This window comes from Podarcis erhardii (genome assembly GCF_964252035.2).
Source record: "Podarcis erhardii genome assembly, chromosome: 1".
NCBI classification, from domain to species: domain Eukaryota; kingdom Metazoa; phylum Chordata; class Lepidosauria; order Squamata; family Lacertidae; genus Podarcis; species Podarcis erhardii.
The window spans coordinates 8,263,419-8,285,644 of NC_138497.1; the positions used below are offsets into that span (position 1 = coordinate 8,263,419).

The 22,226-nt window shown below is 46.1% G+C and overlaps 1 protein-coding gene across 2 annotated transcripts in view; it reads right to left on the minus strand.

The window, feature by feature from the left end:
* Positions 1-1,249: 1,249 nt before the first annotated feature.
* Positions 1,250-22,226, minus strand: part of LOC309343863 (potassium channel, subfamily K, member 16-like) — a 104,673-nt gene continuing 83,696 nt past the window's right edge. The window contains exons 1-6 of one of the 2 annotated variants that reach the window (XM_081866015.1): positions 20,233-20,359; positions 17,965-18,165; positions 11,245-11,368; positions 9,155-9,318; positions 7,862-8,024; positions 1,250-1,515 (exon numbers count right to left, since the gene is read on the minus strand). In XM_081866015.1, coding sequence (XP_081722141.1) covers positions 1,355-1,515; positions 7,862-8,024; positions 9,155-9,318; positions 11,245-11,368; positions 17,965-18,159 — 807 coding nt within the window. In that variant the 5' untranslated portion in view covers positions 18,160-18,165; positions 20,233-20,359 and the 3' untranslated portion in view covers positions 1,250-1,354. Of the gene's footprint in view, positions 1,516-7,861; positions 8,025-9,154; positions 9,319-11,244; positions 11,369-17,964; positions 18,166-20,232; positions 20,360-22,226 lie in introns of those variants that run through there. The other variant, XM_081866014.1, reaches the window with a different exon arrangement.

The following is a 22,226-nucleotide window of genomic DNA, read 5'->3' on the forward strand; positions in this document are numbered from 1 at the left end:
ATAGGCACATCACAAGGGGGGGGGGTGAGATTGTCCGCATTTGATTAAATTGTCTTTATTTGGGGCATCTTCTGTTTCTGCACAAAGCATGTGTTGCTGCCACCTGTGCACATATATGCGCATATCTCCATAGCAAAGCTATATTTAGATTATCTTCTTTATAGTGTGCTTTTTTATTTGTCTTCTAGTGGAGGCCCGAGGTCAGCGGTGACCAACTCCCAGTTTGTGAGCTTGATCTGGCCCCGAGACAATTTTTTTCTGGCCCTTCAGAACCCTCTACTGTTTTTGGTGATGTCGCATATATTTAAATAGTGAGTGAGGCTCAGCCCCCTGGTGGGGTGTCCTGGGAGGGGAAAGTTTGAATGCCCATCTATTTTTTGATAAGGAGGGGTGCAGTTACCACCTCCACCTAAGCTGGTCTCCACTGCTCTCGTGGGGGGGGGGTTGTGTCTCTGTGCATGTCTGCCTGTGTGTGCGCGCACGTAGGCGTTCACACATGTGAGGGTGTGCAGTGCCCACTGGAAGGGAGAAGCCAGTGTGGTCCTCAAGCCAGAAATTCCACCCCCCCCTCCCACTTTACATGGGGACCCTTTGTCTGTCCTGATGTTGGACGAAAATGCCCCTTAGAATCATGGAATCATAGAGCTGCAGAGTTGGAAGGGGTTCCAAGGGTCATCTAGTCCAACCCCCTGCAATGCAGGAATCTCAACTAAAGCATCCCTGGCAGATGGCCATCCAACCTCTGCTGAAAAAACTCCAAGGAAGGAGAGTCCACCACCTTCCGAGGGAGACCGTTCCACTGCTGAACAGCTCTTACTGTCAGAAAGTTCTTCCTGATGTTTAGTTCAAATCTCATTTTTTGTGACTTGAAGCCATTGGTTTGAGTCCTCCCCTCCAGAGCAGGAGAAAGCAAGCATGCTCCCTCTTCCATGTGACAGCCCTTGAGATATTTGAAGATGGCTCTCATATCTCCCCCAGTCCTCTCTTTTCCAGAATAAAAATTCCCAGCTCCTTCAACCACTCCTCGTAAGGCTTGGTTTCCAGACTCTTGATCATCTTGGTTGCTCTCCACTACACACATTCCAGTTTTGAGAATCCAATTAAGACCCTCCCTCCCTCTCTTGGTTGCAGAATACCCAGCTATTTCACAGTTTATTAGGAACTGCATAACCTAAAGAGCAACTAGTGAGTTTTTAAGGAATCAGCAGAATGACACGATGGCATAAAATTATAAAAAGCTCAGTTGAAATTCTTGAGTGCAACTCATTTTTATGTCAGTCTCCACCTGAATGAAATGATAAATTCTTCTCGAGTGGTCATGTAGCAGACTGACTCCTTTGGGGCGGTGTTATTTTTACCCTCTACTGTCTTTTTGTGAGCTTGGTTTCGGATCCACAGGTGCCAGGAATGAAGATACCAGTTCAAACAGCACAGCTATCCAGGCCAGACCAATGATGATCCAAATGGCTGAGAGCAGCCGGTAGCCCGGAAAATAGGTTCTGTCCTGCTTCTTCCCTGGAGACACAGAGAAAAGCAACAATAATGTGTGAGGAGGTGATTTAAAGGACCTGCCAACTCAGTTTATCCAGACCTCATTAGGTCATATTCACACCATACGTTTAAAAGACATTTCTACCACTGAATTGTGGGAAGATGAACACGGGAAACTGCCAATGTCCTTATTATTGACTATTCATGATGGTTTGGGCACATGATGCTGTTTGAGCCTATAAAAGCTTTGGTGTGTTGCACTACCACATTCCCAATCAGTGCACATCCTGTAAATTCCTGCATATATATATATATATATATGCAGGTTTTGGTGTCCTCGGGTGTCTTCCCGTGTAAAAGTTGGGGTGTCTAGGCGACGTTTCGACGAGGTCTCACTCGTCATCTTCAGGCTGGTGCTTTCGGCTTCTTGTTACTGGAACAGAGCAGGATCTCAGTGTTTGAGTTCCTATAAATACTGTAGAGGGGGTGTGGTGTATAGCCTCCAATGTTCTGGGCAGAGAGGAAGTTCCCAGGCTAGTGTGCCTTTTCTTCTTTTGTTCCTTAATTACTTGAGAGATATCTTGAGTGATTTCTTGAGTGATATCCTGAGTACCACTTAGGTGGGTCATTAGGTGTGGATTAGTTGTTAAAGTCTTTGTGTCTTGACCTCTTGAACTTTGTGAAGAGTTTTCCTGAGAAGATGGCTGTACTGTATTTAGTTGTGCTCTGGCTTGGCTTCGTGTATAGGGGCGAGCTGTGGTTTTGTGGCTTGTGTCAGCCAGATCTGTGTAGGGATTGCAGGGGGGTGCAGCATCCGGAGGTGCCACCATGGATTGGCTACTGGATGGTGTCTGTAATTCATCTGTGGAGAGGGTCTGGGTTTGGGTCTGGTGTGGTTGATTGGTGTTGGCGTTCTGTGTGCCTCTGGATCTGGTGTCAGTTTTTGTGGGGAGGGCTAATTTCCAGATGTCTGGCAAGCGGGATGTGTCGTCACGCTTGTTCATGTTGTGAGGGTGTTTCTCTATCTCGATGGCTTCCATGATTATTCTCTTGTGGTGATGTTCCGTGTTAAAGAGCAATTTGGAATCTGCAAAATTAATTTCGTGTCCTGTTTCTTTCATGTGTTGGAAAAGAGAGGAAGTTTTTTCTTCTTTTTTGACGGCATTCTTGTGTTCTGCGATACGTGCATTTATTCGTCTGTTTGTTTGTCCAATGTACGTGGCTGGGCAGACTTTGCAGGGTATTTCATAGATCCCTTGGTTTTCCAACTGGATTTTATCTTTGGGGTTTCTGAGGATATTGGCTATTTTTTGGTTGGTGCAAAAGGCTGTTTTGATATTGTGTTTATGGAGGATTTTGCTAATTTTATCTGTAGTGCCCTTGATATAAGGAAGGAGGGCCATGCCATTGTTTTCTTCTGTGTCTTGGTTTTTGGGGGGTGTTTCCTTTTGGATTAGCTTCGTAATCCTGTTTTGCTGGTATCCATTGGCAATTAACACGTTTGAGAGATTCTGTAACTCAGTTGTCAAGTGGTCTTTGTCAGCCAGGCGTTTGGTTCTGGAGATGAGAGTCTTGGCTACGGAGTTTATTTGTGCAGGGTGGTGGTGTGATTGTGCATGTAAGTAGCGGTTGGTGTGTGTTTTTTTCCGGTAGATAGTGTGTCCTAGGGAGCCATCAGGTTTTTTGTAGATTAGGACGTCAAGGAAGGGAAGTTGGTTGTTGGCTTCTATTTCCATAGTGAATTGTATTTTGGGGTGTAAGTTGTTGAGATGTGTGAGGAAGCTATCCAGTTTTTCTTTCCCGTGTGGCCAAATTACAAAGGTGTCGTCAACATATCTGAGCCAAAGTTTGGGTTTGTGTTCTGACTTGTCTAAAGCATTGGTTTCAAAGTGTTCCATGTACAGGTTTGCGATGACCGGTGAGAGGGGTGATCCCATAGGTGCTCCTTCTATCTGTTTGTATCTTTGTCCATTGTGGATGAAGTACGTGTTGGTTAGGCAGTGGTTGGTCAGGTCCAAGATGTATTCGGGGGGATTGTATTTGTTTTGAATAGCTGTCAAGGCTTCATTAATGGGCACTTGTGTGAAGAGAGATACAACATCGAAGCTCACAAGTAGGTCATTAGGATGTAGGTTTTGCTTCTTTATTGTTTCTATGAACTGGAAGGAGTTTGGTACGTGTGAAGAGATGGATTCTGCATAGGGCTGAAGTTGCTTGGCGAGAAATTTAGCGAGATTTTGTAGAGGTGAGCCTATGGAGCTGACTATTGGTCTGAGTGGTGTTCCTTCTTTGTGTATCTTGGGGAGGCCGTAGAGTTTGGGGCATCTGGATGATTTTTCTCTGGGGATGATTCTTAGCTGGATTTCTTCACTGATAGGAGAGGCTTTTATTTTGGATTTGGTGGTTTTTTCCAGGTAGGTGGTGGGATCTGTTTTTATAGGTTTGTAGGCAGGATCTTGGAGTAGATTTGATAGTTTTGCTTGGTAGTCCGATGTGTTCATCACCACTGTGGCATTACCTTTGTCTGCTGGGAGAATGATTATGTTGTTGTCTTTCCTCAGGTTGGTGAGTGCTTTCTGTTCTTCTTTGTGTAAATTGCTTCTGGGTGGTTTGCTGGAGCAGAGGATGTTGGTGACTTCAAGTCTGATTTTATTGGCTTCATCTGGGTTGATTTTGGTTAGGCTAGCTTCGACTCCGCATATGATGTTTTCCGTGGGGATGCGTCTCGGGGCGACTGCAAAGTTGAAACCTTTGGAGAGTACTTTGGTTTCAGTTGTGGTGAGGATCCTGTCTGATATGTTATGTACTGTTTGTTTCATGGGTTGCTGTGGAGGGTGGCTGGGCTTCTGGCGTTTCTCTAGTTTGTGGAGTTTGTTGGTGTGTGTGTCTGTCTTATGTGAGGTCTCCGTTTCAGCTCTCCAGACGGCTAGTTGTTTGCATTTGTCCCAGAGTGCAGGGTGGATTTTGTTACAGAGTTTGAGGTGAAGAGTGAGTAGATCTTTGTTGGTTTGGTCTAGTAGGTATCTTTTCTTGTGTAGTTCGTTTCTGATTAGGGATAGTTCAGTTCGTTTCAGGATCCTTTCGGTGGCTGGGGTTTTAGAATGGAATGAGAGTCTTGGCTACGGAGTTTATTTGTGCAGGGTGGTGGTGTGATTGTGCATGTAAGTAGCGGTTGGTGTGTGTTTTTTTCCGGTAGATAGTGTGTCCTAGGGAGCCATCAGGTTTTTTGTAGATTAGGACGTCAAGGAAGGGAAGTTGGTTGTTGGCTTCTATTTCCATAGTGAATTGTATTTTGGGGTGTAAGTTGTTGAGATGTGTGAGGAAGCTATCCAGTTTTTCTTTCCCGTGTGGCCAAATTACAAAGGTGTCGTCAACATATCTGAGCCAAAGTTTGGGTTTGTGTTCTGACTTGTCTAAAGCATTGGTTTCAAAGTGTTCCATGTACAGGTTTGCGATGACCGGTGAGAGGGGTGATCCCATAGGTGCTCCTTCTATCTGTTTGTATCTTTGTCCATTGTGGATGAAGTACGTGTTGGTTAGGCAGTGGTTGGTCAGGTCCAAGATGTATTCGGGGGGATTGGAAAAGAGAGGAAGAAAAAACTTCCTCTCTTTTCCAACACATGAAAGAAACAGGACACGAAATTAATTTTGCAGATTCCAAATTGCTCTTTAACACGGAACATCACCACAAGAGAATAATCATGGAAGCCATCGAGATAGAGAAACACCCTCACAACATGAACAAGCGTGACGACACATCCCGCTTGCCAGACATCTGGAAATTAGCCCTCCCCACAAAAACTGACACCAGATCCAGAGGCACACAGAACGCCAACACCAATCAACCACACCAGACCCAAACCCAGACCCTCTCCACAGATGAATTACAGACACCATCCAGTAGCCAATCCATGGTGGCACCTCCGGATGCTGCACCCCCCTGCAATCCCTACACAGATCTGGCTGACACAAGCCACAAAACCACAGCTCGCCCCTATACACGAAGCCAAGCCAGAGCACAACTAAATACAGTACAGCCATCTTCTCAGGAAAACTCTTCACAAAGTTCAAGAGGTCAAGACACAAAGACTTTAACAACTAATCCACACCTAATGACCCACCTAAGTGGTACTCAGGATATCACTCAAGAAATCACTCAAGATATCTCTCAAGTAATTAAGGAACAAAAGAAGAAAAGGCACACTAGCCTGGGAACTTCCTCTCTGCCCAGAACATTGGAGGCTATACACCACACCCCCTCTACAGTATTTATAGGAACTCAAACACTGAGATCCTGCTCTGTTCCAGTAACAAGAAGCCGAAAGCACCAGCCTGAAGATGACGAGTGAGACCTCGTCGAAACGTCGCCTAGACACCCCAACTTTTACACGGGAAGACACCCGAGGACACCAAAACCTGCATTCCTGTACCCGTGAAAATCTACGAAAGCATATATATATATATATATATATATATATATATATATATATATATGGTAAAGGGACCCCTGACCATTAGGTCCAGTCGTGACCGACTCTGGGGTTGTAGCACTCATCTCGCTTTATTGGCCGAGGGAGCCGACGTACAGCTTCCGGGTCATGTGGCCAGCATGACTAAGCTGCTTCTGGCGAACCAGAGCAGCACACGGAAACGCTGTTTACCTTCCCACCGGAGTGGTACCTATTTATCTACTTGCACTTTGACGTTGGCAGGTTGGCAGGAGCTGGGACCGAGCAACGAGAGCTCACCCCGTCGCAGGGATTTGAACCGCCGACCTTCTGATCAGCAAGTCCTAGGCTCTGTGGTTTAACCCACAGCGCCACCTGCGTCCCATATATAATGTTGTTGTTTTATTTGTATCCCACCTCCACTCAGGGAGGCTTCCAGCATATATAAAAACATTATAAAACATAAAGCATTAGGAATCTCCCTATACAGGGCTGTCTTCAGATGTCTTCTAAAGGTTGTGTAGTTCTTTATCTCCTTGACATCTTCCTGGTTCCTTGTAACCTCACTTCTTGCAGTGAGGGACCCACCAGAAGGCCCGCGGAGATAGACCTCAGTGTCCGGGCTGAACAATGGGGGTGGAGTTGCAGTTCCAACCAAGAGAAAGGTGCAAAATCACTGTCCAGTAAAACATATTGAGCATTTTCCTTTCTTTCATGTTTGATGCATCCAGCCCAACCCTCTGCAATGCAGGAATCTCAGCTAAAGCATGCATGACAGATGGCTATCCAACCTCTGCTTAAAATACCCCAGGGAAAGAGAGTCCACCACCTCTCAAGGGAGTCTACTGCACGGCCAAACCACTCTTATTGTCAGAAAATTTTAATGAATGTTCAGTCAGAATCTCGTTTCTTGTAACCTGAAGCCATTGGTTTGAGTCCTACCTTCAAGAGCAGGAGAGAAGAAGCATGCTCCCTCTTCCATGTGACGGCCCTTAATATATTTGAAGATGGCTAACATATCTCCTCTCAGTCTCTTCTTTTCCAGGCTAAACATAGCCAGCTCCTTCAACCATTCCTCATAAGGCTTGGTTTCCAGACTCTTGATCATCTTGGCTGCCCTTCTCTGCACATGTTCCAATTTGTCAACAGCCCAGAACTGGACCCAGTATTCCAGATTGTCAGATTGTTCTGACCAAGCAGAATAGAGTGCTACTATTCCTTCTCTTGATCTGGATACTGTACTTCTGTTGATGCAGCCTAGAATACCATTAGCTTTTTTTCCTACTGCATCACACGGTTGACTCATATTAAGCTTGTGGTCCACCAAGACCCCTAGATCCTTTTCACATGTACTGTTAGTAAGCCAGGTGTCCCCCATCCTATATTTGTGCAGCTGCTTATTCCTGACTAAGTGCAGAACCTTACATTTATCCTTATTGAAATGCATTTTGTTAGCTTGTGCCCAGTTCTCCAATCTGTTAAGGTCATTTTGAATTGTGATTCTGTCTTCTGTGGCATTAGCTACTCCTCCGAGTTCAGTGTCATCTGTACATTTGAGAAGCATCCTCTCAGTTCATTCAGCCAAGCATTTATAAAGACGTTGAACAACAACAGGCCCAGGACAGAACCTGGTGGCACCCTACTTGTCACTTTTTTCCAGGATGTCAATGAACCATTAATTACTCTTTGGGATAGCTTCTGTAAATCTGGAGCTGTTCCTGGAAAATACGGATACTTGGAGGGTCTGTACTTGAGAAACTTAAAATATGGTCATTTCATTTTTTGTATGAAACCTGAACTGAGCTTTCATATTCTTCAGTCGAGCAGATTGGTTCCCACTAGTACCTTGAGGTCACAGATGACCTAGCTTTATCTCTAAAACCAGTTAAGCTCACAATATGAAAGTATTTTGAAAGCCTTACCAATTAGATAGTCTCCAAAACCAATGGTGCTGAGTGTAATAAATGTAAAATAGATAGCTTCATAATAACTCCAATCCTCCACCCGTTGAAAGAGGGCTGATGGCAAAAGAAGAAACACTATAATTCCCATAGCCACGAACAAGATAAAATATCTTGCTGAATTCTAAAAGATAAAGAAAAAAAGAAAAGAAATAAGGTAGGTTTGATGCAACAGAGCTCAGTTTTCTTCGTTCCAGCCATGCACAGGGATTTTAGGCTGCATTAACAGATAAATAACAATAATTCCATCCTAGTTAGACTTCATCTGGAGCACAATACCGAGTTCTACATTCACATGCAAGTGCTTGGTTCACATCTATTCACTGGGAACCTACATCCTTTTCTTTTGGATTGCTGTGTAGGTAAGCTACAGTCTAAGAACCTCCAGGAGAGCAGATGGTGGCTGCTTTGCTCCCCCTCTGGCGCTGCCTGGCCACAAACTAAGACATGGTTTGGCTTAGCATGTTTGTCCAAACTCAGGCTCATTTTTTGTGCCTGCAGACAAACCACAAGCTGTACACAGAAACCTTCGTTTTAGAAAGAGGCAAGTATCTAAAAGCCTTGGTCTGTCGTAATCCCGTGTTAACTTGGCAAACTTGATTTTCTAAACCTTGAAAAAAATGGTGATGATGCAATTTTTGTTCACTTGTACGTTGTTGCATACGCCCTTGCACCCACGAGCATTTTGGAGAGTTAAGAACAATAAATTCCATGAATGTGAGAAGATATATTTTGCAAATTTATCCCAGAGCCATTTTCACTAAATGCAAACAGCTGTGTTCCAAAAATCTGTGCTTCTTGAAACAAATAATTTGGGGAGTTTCTCTCATTCCTATTTGAAGGCAGAGCTCGAGTTTATCTTCCTCATTTAATTAGAGGGCATAATGCATATGTCTAATTTTTTCTTGTCTTCCTACTACTATAGAAGCAGCTAATTATATATGTATATGTATATGAAATATAATAGATATAAGAAGAGCCCTGCTGGAACAGGCAAGGGCCCTTCTAGTTGAGGATTCTGTTCTCATCGAAGCTGACCAGATGCCCACAGGAAACCTGCATACAGGACCCGAGTGCAGCAGCAGTCTATGTTGGCCTCAGTCTTGTGACTGCTGGATTAATAATAATAATAATAATAAATTTTATTTATATCCCGCCCTCCCCAGCCGAAGCCAGGCTCAGGGCGGCTAACAACAATCAACAATCAAACAATCAGATATTAGAAACCATCTCTAGATAAAGTAACTGAATTACCTTGTTTTCTTTCCCATGCACTTTCTCTGCACAGCTTTCGAAGACTCCTGAGACTAAAAAGCCAATATAGTTCAAGCAGAGGAGGCAGAATGGGATTCCAAAGAGAGCAAAAATAACACAAAAGATCTGACCTTCTTTCGTTTGGGGACAGAGGTTTCCATAGCCTGTTGTAAGATTAAGAAAGGGTTGCAAAGACGTCAGCAACTGTTGATTTGCCAATTACCTTCAGATTTTTCAGTTCTTCAAAATTTGTGATACAGTTACTGGATTAAAAATGAATTACAAAATACTTATTTCTTTTGGGATAAATTTAGAAATCTATTTGATGATATGTCTTTGGTGATGAAATTGGGCATGCAAGGAGTGTCTTAGATAGAGGAACTACCATTGTGCCCAGATACCCCATAATAGCTCCATAAAAGTCTTCAGGGCATCTGCAGTGAGGAGGGAAAAAGAGTTCCTCCATTCGTCACCATCAGTTGGCTAGAATCAGTTGCAATTCCCAAGTCCCTAAATTCTTTCAAGAATGCTCTAAGAATATGATTTCTTTCAACTGCAGTGTGACCTGACCTGATCAGTATGCCCAGGTGAGAGCTGGGATGGATAAGGGTTAAACTCTACCTCTGATAGAGGGCTCTGAATCTTTTCCCCCTTATTCCCACCTTCTTTCCTTCCTTGCTTGCTTCCTTCCTTCTTTGATTTATTGATTTATTGATTTGTTATTTATTGATTGATTTCTCTCTGTGTGTGTTTCTTCTTTTCTTTTACTTTATATCAGTTTGGTTTTTATTGCATTGTATGTTGAAAAATTTCAATAACTAAGCAGCATACTCCATGCATCTGTAAGGACCAGACTTGAGTTGTTTTCAGATTTTGCCAAGCACCAGGAATAATCAGAGAACCAATTAGAAAACTAATAATATCTACTGATCCAGATTCTCAAGTGGACAGAGTCAAGAAATGAAGCCTCATGGGATACCTCAAGTTCAAAAGCTGAGAAACAGATAAGCCCTTTTCTTGGGTCTCGGAAGCTGCAGCTTTATGGCCTGAACTCGAAGTGCAGATTAGTTTATCCCTAGCACACTTGAATCAACAGTTTGTGCTTCACACCAGAAAGCTTCACTAGAGCTTTCCAAACTGTGTGTCGCGACAAGTTACCGTAGTCTGTCAGCTGCGGTGTGTACTATAGGTGTGTCATGCAAACGCTACAGAGGGGTTAGTTTAACCACCAGTTTGCTAGTAAAACTAAATTATTGTGTTACAAATTGAAGCATGTATAAAAAGTGTGTCATCAACATGAAAATTTTTGAAAGCTCTGGATTAAACAGTTCTGGATTAAGCTCTGGATTAAAGGGACGCAGGTGGCGCTGTGGGTTAAACCACAGAGCCTAGGACTTGCTGGTCAGAAGGTCAGCGGTTCGAATCCCCGCGACGGGGTGAGCTCCCATTGTTCGGTCCCTGCTCCTGCCAACCTAGCAGTTCGAAAGCACGTCAAAGTGCAAGTAGATAAATAGGTACCACTCCAGCAGGAAGGTAAACGGCGTTTCTGTGCGCTGCTCTGGTTCGCCAGAAGCGGCTTAGTCCTGCTGGCCACATGACCCGGACGCTGTATGCCGGCTCCCTCGGCCAATAAAGCGAGATGAACACCGCAACCCCAGAGACGGTCACGACTGGACCTAATGGTCAGGGGTCCCTTTACCTTTACCTTTACCTTAATAAGGTTGGTTCTCCCACTCATTCAGTGCATGGTTTTCTGCATCCAGACAAAAAGGGTGTGTGGTTTCTTGTGCATTGTGTAGCTTACTGGAAAGAAGTTGCAATCCTGTGCAAATTTATTGGGGAGCAAGTCCCACTGAATGCATAGGGTTGTGCTGAGAGAGACGGATTTGCATTAAGTTGACCCCAGAAGGGTGGGGAATATATAACTAATCAGGGAATGGTCTTGTTGGGCATACAATAAATGAACTATTTATTTGGCCAGAAGGGCAAGGCAAAGATGAGATGTGAAGGATGATGAAGGAGCAAAAGCGAGAGCAGTTGAATGCCCTGCATATTACATTTGGGGAGAAGCCAGAACCAAATGACAGTACCTATTGTGGCTAACATAGTGCCCACGAAGAAGAAAGAATTAGCGAAATCCCAGCTGCTCCTCTGTTTTTCATGAGGATGGGTTCCTACTGGATCTATTCCCATGTGAACAGCTCTTACCAGTCTCTGCAATTGAAGGCAAGACTCAGTTTGAATATTCCAACAATAAGAATAGCCCCTCCTCTGATTATCATCAGATACCGCTAACCAAATCACGATGCATTCAGAAGGGACGTTCTTCTGGATCAGTCCAGCACGTTCTTCCCCCAGGGACCAGCCCAATGATCATGGGAAGCCCACAAACAGGACCTGAGCACAACAGCCCTCCCCTTACTTGTCACCCCCAGTAACTGATAGGCAGAGGGCTTTTGCATACTTAACTTTTTCTCTACTGTTATGTACTGAGTTGAATAGGATCCAAACTGCAGCAGTCTGATTGGTCCTAGAACAATAGGATCCAAATTGCAGCAGTCTGATTGGTCCTAGAACAATAGGATTCAGAATGCAGCAGTCTGATTGGTCCTAGAACAATGCAGCAGTATGATTGGCTGGCAGGAAACACCCAATCATGCTCCAGATATAAGTGAATCCACAACCTGATTGGCTTACAGTAGAATTCCAGAATTAGCCAATCATGTGCAGCCCATTGTGTAAATAATGTATATAAAGCAGATACTTTGAGGGGACATCCATTCATTCCTCCTCACCACTATGAGCTGAATAAAGAGCATGAAATCACTTTGCGACTCTGAGTATATCTCACTGGCGACGAAGGTGGGATCTCGCTGAGCTGACTGCCACACACAGCACCGCAGCACCGCCACCTGCCGCACTGCTGCCTCGCACCGTGTATCCAGGCTTCAGCTCCGGGACACAAGGAACTCAGAATGGCAACCAACAGCAGCTTCTCGCCGTTCAACCCAGCATCTGGAGACTGGGAAGCGTACGCCTCCCGTTTCACCTTCCTCCTAGAAGCCAAAGGGGTCACCGATGAAGAAGACGCCAAAAAGAGGGCGATATTCTTCAGCGTCTGCGGAGAGGAGACGTTTGAAATCGCCCGGGCTCTCCTTGCACCTGAAGACGTCGCTACTGTTCCATACAGAACAATAATGAAACAGCTGAAGGGGCACTTTTTGCCGCAGCCCTCAGTGGTGGCTCGTCGAAATGCCTTCTACGCAAAGCGGCAAGCCCCTGGGGAAACCATAACTGGGTTTGTGACCTCTCTCCGCCAAGCCGCCCGGTTCTGCAACTTCTCAGAGCTGGAGAACATGCTTCGGGATCGCCTCGTCGGTGGCCTGAAGGATGAGAAGCTGCAACGACGCCTCTACGCTAAGAAGGACCTAACATTCCAGGTCGCTTTGGAGGAGGCCCTGGCAACGGAAGCTGCCAAGAGGTCGACGCAAGAAGCACGGCAGAGCCTGCCATCCCAACCGAGGGTCCACCATGAAGACCTCACCGACGACTCAGGATCTGACAGGGAGGAGGTGCACCGAGTACAGCAGCGCACTCAAGCAGCCCACATACCACCGCTGCCTCGACGAGAAGGAGGGAACTGCGCAAGCTGCGGGGAAAGTCACGAGAGGAGGACCTGCCGTTTCCGCAACGCAGAGTGCAGGCAGTGCAGAAAATCGGGACACATTGCCCGGGTGTGTCGAGCTCGGCCCACCCGACGCCAGGCATCAGATGACCAATTCAAGAGCCCCAGGTCCCGGGGCCCAACGCACCAAGGCAACTCGACGGAGCTCACGGACTTCCAGGTATACCAGTTGCCCCACCCCAACGTAGAGAAAATTTATATAGAGGTACAGATAGAGGGGGCCCCATGCCGCATGGAGCTTGACACGGGTTCAACTCTATCCATAATCTCGGCAAGGACCTTAAGGAAACTGTGTCCTACTGGGGGTCCCAAACTCAGGCCGGCCCCATTCACCCTCCGGGACTTCCAGAAACGTAAGGGTGCAATACCGAGGGCGGACGCGGCAACTGGACTTGCTTGTGGTCAAGGGCCCCTACATTAGCTTACTGGGATTGGCATGGTTTGGACCACTGGGGCTAGCCATCACCGGAGTGAACCACACAATGTTACAAGTGGACGTGGACGCCATATGCAAGGAATTTCCAGGGGTTTTCGATGGGAAATTGGGACAGTATACGGGCCCCCCCATTGCTCTACAGCTTGACCCCGCAGTACAACCGGTCAGGCTCAATGCCTGCCGGGTCCCGTTCGCCCTGAAACCCCGTATAGACGAGGAATTGGACCGGCTAGTGGAGCAAGGAGTGCTGGAGCCGGTGCCTAATGCCCCCTGGGAAACCCCAATCGTCACACCCGTCAAGCCTAATGGCTCGGTCCGCATCTGCGCAGACTACAAATGTACCATAAACAAGGCCCTCACGGCCCATGCATACCCAGTGCCAGTGGTCAGCCATGTCCTTGCCACCCTGGCTGGGTCGAAAATTTTTGGCAAGCTGGACTTGGCCCAAGCATATCAACAGCTACCAGTAGATGAGGCCACAGCAGAGGCACAGACGATTGTGACACACAGAGGAGCGTTCAGGGTAAAGCGGCTGCAATTCGGTGTCAGTGTGGCACCAGGCATATTCCAGAATCTAATGGACTCGCTCCTTAAAGGGATTCCTGGCGTCACCCCCTTCTTCGATGATGTGTTGATTGCTGGGCCCACACCAGAGGAGTTTGAGGACCGCCTCCGCACCGTTCTGCACCGTTTCCAGATGGCGGGTCTCAAGGTGAAGCGGGAAAAATGTCTACTAGGAGTGCCTCAGGTGGACTTTCTGGGATTTATGGTGGATGCAGAAGGGGTCCACCCGACTGGGGACAAGGTACGGGCCATTTGTGATGCCCCAGCGCCCAAGAGCAAGACTGAACTTCAGGCCTTCTTGGGACTATTGAACTTTTACCATTCCTTCCTTCCCCACAAGGCGGCGGTAGCGGAGCCCCTACACAGACTCCTGGACAAGCGGGCCCCTTGGGTGTGGGGCCAGCACCAGGAGGCTGCATTCCAGGCAGTCAAGGACTTGCTTGTCTCAAACTCGGTCTTGGCACACTTCGACGAGAGGCTGCCGGTGGTGCTAGCATGCGACGCCTCACCCTATGGCATTGGTGCTGTCCTGGGACACCAACTCCCGGATGGAAGAGAGGTACCGGTAGCATACTTTTCCCAGACACTCAACGCAACCGAGCGGAATTACTCGCAAATAGACAAGAAGGGTCTGGCAATCGTGAAGGTAGTAAAAAAATTCCATGATTTCTTGGACCACAAGCCGTTGCTTGGCTTGTTTGCCCCCGAAAAGCAGACCCCCCAAGTGCTGTCTCCTCGCGTCCTCAGGTGGTCAATTTTCCTTGCCAGCTACCAGTATGCGCTGATTCACCGCCCGGGGAAGGCGATGGGCCATGCGGACGCCCTCAGCAGGCTACCACTACCGGAAATAGGTCCCGACCCAGCACCTGCACAAGAGGTTATGAGCCTGGAGCTGCTTCTCGACCGCCCCATTCAGGCACAAGAAGTTGCACACCATTCCAAGAAAGATAGGGTCATCTCCCGGGTCCTGGACTGGGTGTGGAGGGGATGGCCCAGCAGCAGCCCTGGGTCAGAATTTACTGGCTACACAACCCGCAAACATGAACTGTCGGCCCACAAGGGGTGCCTGTTATGGGGAAGCAGGGTTGTTGTTCCCCAGCCCCTCCGCAAAAGGGTCCTCACAGCCCTACACGAGACACACCCAGGGGTAGTAAGAATGAAAGCCCTGGCCAGGAGTTATGTGTGGTGGCCGGGAATCGATGGAGACATAGAGGCCTGGGTCAAACACTGCCAGGCCTGCCAAGAATCCCGCCCAGATCCCCCAAGGGCCCCAGTCCAGTCCTGGGAGTCCGCCCGAGCACCATGGTCACACCTGCATGTAGACTTCGCTGGCCCCTTTCAGGGGAAAACATTCTTCATAGTGGTGGACTCCTACACCAAATGGCTGGAAGTCGCACTGGTACCGTCCACTTCTACATCCGCAGCCATCCGGGTACTACGCAGGCTGTTTGCAACCCACGGACTCCCTGACACTCTCGTCTCAGACAACGGGACTGCATTTACGTCAGGAGAATTCCAAACCTTCGCAGCGCAGAACGCCATCCGCCACATCCGTTCGGCGCCATTCCACCCTGCCACCAATGGCCAAGCAGAACGCATGGTGCGGACCACCAAGGACACCCTTCGCCGCATCTACTCTTTCCAGGCAAAGGCCCACACTCCAAGAGGTGCTTGTTGTGGTTTGCACCAAGCTTTCCCAGTGAAAACTGTGATCTATGTTTGAGTTGTTGAGAGGGATAAAGTAGACTCCTTACACAAGACTTGAAAACAAGTCTTGACTGGCCAGGATGACAACTTGGGCTTTTTTCAGCAGGAACTCTCTGGAACTCAGTTCTGGCACCTCTCAAGTAGGCGCCTTTGCCATTATAGGAGAAGGAGGGAGGTGTTCATGGTGAGTTCCGGGAACTTCCGATACCTCTTTTCCTAGAAAAATAGCACTGATGGCAACACTATAACAAGCTGTGTTGTTTATATCTCAAGTTCAATGCTAAGTGTTTCTCTCCCTTGACCCCAAGAGAGGGTTTGGTCTTCTTGCTCCAAAAACACACTTTTGTAGCAATGCATAAATGTCTTAGCTTCCCTGTCTTCATAAATTCTTCTGGACAGAGTCTGCTTGGAGTATTGGCTCTCCCATATTCTCAGTCAACCAAACAATGGTGAGACTACCCCATCTCCCACCCTCTGTTCTAAGGCACAAGGACACACTTTTCACGGCAGTTAACCAGACAATAATTGAGCTTTTCTGTGACCTTGAACAGAGTCACCTGTTTTGCAACTGCTATATGATGTATGTTCTCCTTTCCCCAGTATTATCTTTGCAAAATACGTTTCCTACCTTGGTTCTCGGACACCTTGGTACTCGGACATTTTGGCTCCCGAATGCCACAAACCCTGAAGTGAGTGTTCCGGTTTGCGAATGTTTTTCGTTAGCCAAAAGTCTGATGCAGCTTCCATGGCTTCTGATTGAGTGCAGGATGTGCCTGCAGCCAATTGGAAGCCACACCTTTGTTTTTGAACCGTTTCGGGAGTCGAATGGACTACCGGAATGGATTAAGTACAATAACCAAGGTTCAACTGTAGAAATATTAACAAAAACCCACAATTTATAGCTGAATTGGAAGAAACATAAATTTGGGTTTTCCGTGGCAATGATTCAGCTTTTCTGTGACCTTGATTGGAATCACCTCTTTTGCAGCTACTACGTGACGTATGTTCTCCTTTCCCTAAATTATTCTTTGCAAAATACAGTACAGTACAACAACAAATATTATTATTATTATTATTATTATTATTATTATTATTATTATTATTATTTGTACCCTGCCCATCCCGGTTTAAAAACCGGGCTCAGGGCAGCTAAAAACAATATAAAACATTGATTAAAATGTGACTTATTAAGAGCATAAAACAGCATAGAATACAACATAAAATGCAGCATCAATATCAATAAATTTCAAAAATTCAGGGGTCATTTTTGGAAAAAGAAAAAAAAACCCCAGTCAGTAGACATTGATTGATCACCAGGGCTAACTGGCCAAGTTGGTCCTACTAGGGCCAGCAAGGAGACCAAGGAAGAATTTAAATGTGGGGGTCCCACAAAGGGTTTCTTCACAGAAGAATAAAGGGAAAAGAGAATAGAGGATCAGGCTACCGTAATTCAGATTGAAGGCCAAGCGGAATAACTCTGTCTTACAGGCCCTGCAGAAGGAGATTAAGTCCTGCAGGGCCCTAGTCTCAAGGGACAGAGCATTCCACCATGTCGGAGCCCTCACTGAAAAAGCCCTGGCCCTGGTGGAGGATAGTCTGGCTTTCTTAGGGCCCGGGACCTTTAAGCTATTATTATTCATGGACCTTAGGGTCCTCTGTGGGTAAGTACGAGGGTCCAAGGCTGCATAGGGCTTTAAAGGTCAAAAAACAGCACCTTAAACCTGACCCTATACTCCAACAGGAGCCAGTACAGCTGGTAGAGCACTGAGTGAATATACTCCCATGGCAAGGACCCCATGAGGAGCCTCGCTGCAGCATTCTGCACCCACTGGAGTTTCTGGGACGGTTTCAAGTACATCCCCGCGTAGAGTTACAGTAGTCAAGCCTGGAGGTGACGGTTGCATGGATCACTGTGGCCAGGTTGGAGAGGGAAAGGTAAGGGACCAACCGCACCATATGGTACAAATACTAAGAAAAACTCCTTATAACTGAATCAGAGCAAAAGTAAATTTGGGTTTACAATGGATTGCCGTTAACAAGCTGGTTTTCACGAGGAAAGCCCCAGAGCAACGAAATGGTGCTCAGACACGGAGCTTTAAATCATGGCCAGGCCTGGAGAGAGTGGAGGAAGGCTCAGTGTGGAGAAGCCCATGCTGCCTCCAACAGTGTTGGCAGAACACAGCCATAATGTCTAGTAGCCATTCCTTGTCTTATCCTCCATCAATTTGCCTAATCCTCCATGGGGATAAATTTTCACATGCAGAAGGAAGGGTGAGTCCTTATGGCTCTATGCTGGCCACTGATTCTGTCCCCACCTCAATTCCCACCTCCTAAACTGTATTCCCCCCATATATACTTTCTGATCTCTTAACCTCTGGTGTCCTGCCACGGTCTATCCTTTCTAAAGTAATGCCTTACCTGTATGAATACCTCCACCTCTTCTGGGCTGAGAGCGGTGTAGTTCGAAAAAAATTCCTCTTTCATGTGAAAAATTGCTTCTTCTATTCTTTTGTGGTGATCGTTCTCCAGAAGCTCGAAGACGAAGGCACCCATCACCATGTAAGTCATGTAGCCAGCCAGCAGTAGGACGCCCTGTGCCCTGCTCACAAACATGTTGTTCTGTGTAGGAATGAGATCCAAGGAAGAAGTAGACACAAGAATGACTATAGTTTAGTCAGCAAGTCCATATTTTTCTTGACCCAGACTCAAGCGTAGAGCCCCATAGCTGGGCACTCTCCATAGCTGGGCCCAAGCTAACCAAATGAATTTCAGTAGGGACAAATGTACGGTTCTGCACTTAGGCAGGAAGAACCAGATGCGCAAATAGAAGATGGGGGACACATGGCTAAATAGCAGTACATGTGAACAGGATCCAGGGGTCTTGGTGGACCACAAGCTGAACATGAGTCAACCGTGTGATATTAATACCATGAGATTTATCTAAATTAGCATCATTAAACATCAACAAAATATATCATGAGGTATCGGTGGATATTGACAAATGGCAGTCATTGAACCTGACTGGGGAAAAGTCAGTGCTCTTAAAATGAACATAATAGCTAGACTAGTTTATATGTTATGAGGAATTCCAATTCACATACCAAGAAAGGAAGAGGAAGAGATGGATGAATTTGGGTATATTAATGTTAGACCAGCTGATAAACGAAGAGGCTATATTTTATATATATTCTGTCTTAGGAGACAAATACAGATTGCCTACAAATGCTCAATGGCAATATCTCCAGATAAAACGCTTGCTAACCACAGACCAGCAGTTTTTACAGCCTCAGAGAACCCAAAGATATTGAAGCAGTTGATTAATTCTCATGCAACAAAGGGCCATGAACGTATATAAATCTATGTTACTAGCAAACGAATTTGATATACAGGTATTGAGGGAGGGATGGGATAAAGAATTAGAGACCTCAGTTTTCACCTCACAGTGGGAAACTCCTTTTAAGTGCTTTGACAGGGGTTCTCTGGACCTTAAATTGAGGTTCATACAACAAAAAATAATATTTTGAATATACTGGACACCATCACGTTTGTTTAAAAAAGGGCTATCTAAGGTATCTAACTGTTGCTGAATTGCAACTTATTACCAAACTTAAATCCATGGAGAGACCTGGTCTGAACAAAGACATTGGATTCTTATCTCATTATACATGACAAAGCCATTTTTCACCTTCTCACCCCTTGCTTTTTCCTGTAAGACCTATTGCAGTCGTTAAGAGTCGTCAACAGGCTCATCACAGCTATCTGCCAATCACCCATTCCCACCACCCTTCTGAGTAATACCCCTCCCCACCTTCTCACTATATAGAAGGGTCTGGTGACTTCTGTTTCAGTGTATCTGAAGAAGTGTGCATGCACACGAAAGCTCATACCAAGAACTGACTTAGTTGGTCTTTCAGGTGCTACTGGAAGGAATTTTTTGTTTTGACTATGGCAGACCAACACGGCTACCTATCTGTGTTGGAGATGCAATCAGTACAATGCTCCCCCAAAACCTATGTGTTTTTCATTGTCCTATATTGAAAGATTTTAGGCAGATGGTAACAGAAACTATCAACAGAAGTGTACGGAATAATCTTACATTTACAGTGCAAAATATCCTTTTGAATTATATACCCAGCACATGGAACCATACAAAAGGACAATATGAGTGGAGTTTCCGTGCCCTTACCATGGCAAAAAGACGGATACTGATGAATTGGAAAAATAAAAATGAGGCTTCCTTCTACCTTGCATTGAAGACAAACTCACAAAATATGAACAACTTGCATATAAATGCAGACTTGCCATGGATAAATCAAAGGATATTTTAAACCCATTCTTACAAATACCATAATAGGTTAAAATTAAAAAATAGTCCAGTAGCACCTTAGAGACCAACTAAGTTTGTTCTAGGTATAAGCTTTCGTGTGCATGCAAACTTCTTCAGATACACCAGATGTTTTGGACATGCAGTTTTAGGAACATTGCATGTCCAACACATTTTCCCTTTCCGGGTTTGGTTTGGTTTTTTTAAGAAATACAGTTCATTGGGAAACATGGAGGGAGAAAACCAGGAGGTTTTGTCATGGTGGAGCTAGTGTGTTTTCCCACATCCATAACCAGCCCAGGGGTCATTTGGAGGAGGGAATTGAAAGGAGGGGAGAGGTCTTTGCTTGGCTCCTCACTCACCCTGATAGGGTCCTTTGATTTTAATTCTTCTTAAATTATCCACTTCATCAACTCCCAGTATTTGATGGGAGAGTCTCAGTGGCTTCCTTTTACTGGGTAGCTATTTGGGAGGAGCAGCTTAACCCCCTCCCCCATGGGCTCTATGAGGTCATGAGTACATTGCCCTCTTTTACTTACCTGGTCTTCTGTGAGGTCACCACCTCTGTACCAGCTGGGCTGCTGATAGCCTCTCTAGGTCTGAGAGGCTGGTGGGAAGATCAGCCCACAGTATTTTAGAAATGTATAGGGAGCAAGCTCTGATGAGCAATGGGAATGCTCATCAGATTTGCAGATGGCACCAAACTGGGAGGGTAGCTAATGCCACAGCAAAAAGAATCAGAATTTAGGGTTGCCATTTGTCCTCTTTTTCCAGGACGCGTCCTCTTTTTCATGGGCAGAGTCATCATAGCAATCCATAGTTAAAAGCAGAAGTCAACCAATGTGTCCTCTTTTTTGCAACCCAACATTGAGCCCCAGCTAACCAAATGAATTTCAATGGGGACAAATGTCAGGTTCTGCACTTAGGAAGGAAGAACAAGATACACAAATATGGGGGACACCTGGTTTACTAGCAGTACATGCGAAAAGGAACTAGGAGTTTTGGTGGACCACACGCTAAACATGAGTCAGTTGTGTGATGCAGCAGCAAAGCTAATGCTATTGTTAAACCCTCGGAATGAATAAATGCTAGGATTTTGGTTAATTGGGATATGGATTAGAACATAAGCTGCAGAGCTGTTCCAGACAGATAATTCCTGGGCTGGCATATGCAAATCAACCTGGCTGACCCAGGGCTATCAAGAGTACTATAGGGGTTGGAAACAATACAAGGGAACTTCCCTCTTGACCCTAGGTGTGAACAAAGACTGGGGATTTGGTAGGTTGCCAGGGTACCTGCTCTGGGGGAAGGCAAGGGGTCTCGGGGGGGGGGGGAGAAAGAGGGGGGAGGAGAGATCCATCTTGGAGAGAGAGGCTGTATGCCTGTACTGCTGCCTCTTGAACTGAACATGCCATAAGATCTAGACTCCTTCCATGCAGACTGAAGGTTTAAATAGCTGAATAAACCCTATTTCTTAAAGTCTGACAGTTTCCGCCGTGTCTTCTATTCTTCAAAGTGACTCTTGGCTTCTTCTCCCCCCCCCCCCATGTTTCCGGAATTTCTCCTTCTCTTAAAATGTTGTTCATCACTTCCTTCAGTGCCGTTGTCAAAATAGATTTCATTTCTTTATAATAACAAGCGGTGAATCCATCAGGCCCTGGAGCTTTTCCCCTTTTTAATTCTTTAATTACTTCTTTTATCTCCTCTGTTTCAATTGGGGTATTCAGTTGCTCTTTTTTATCAGTTGGGATCTTCTGCACCTTTTTATCTTTCAGATATCTCTCTATTTTCCTCAACATTCAGGAGGACCTCGCTGACCTACAGCTATCAAGAGTACAATAGGAGCCATTAACAATGCAAGGGAACTTCCCTTTTGCCCCTAAAGGTAAAGGACCCCTGGCAGTTATGTCCAGCTGCGGACGACTCTGGGGATGCGGCACTCATCTCACTTTACTGGCCGAGGGAGCTGACATTTGTCCGCAGACAGTTTTTCCAGGTCATGCGGCCAGCATGACTAAGCCGCTTCTGGTGAAACCAGAGCAGTGCACGGAAATGCCATTTACCTTCCTGCCAGAGGGGTACCTATTTATCTACTTGCACTTGGACGTGCTTTTGAACTGCTAGGTTGGCAGGAGCTATGACCGAGCAATGGGAGCTCACCCCGTCACAGGGTTTCGAACCACGCCCCTAGGTATGAACAAACACTGGGGATTTGGGAAGTTGCCAGGGAGCCTGCTCTGGGGGAGGGCAAGGGGTTTCTGGGAGAAAGAAGGTGGGGGGAAGGAGAGATCCATCTTGGAGAGAGAGAGACAGAAGGATGCCTGCACTGCTGCCTCTTGAACTGACCATGCCGTAA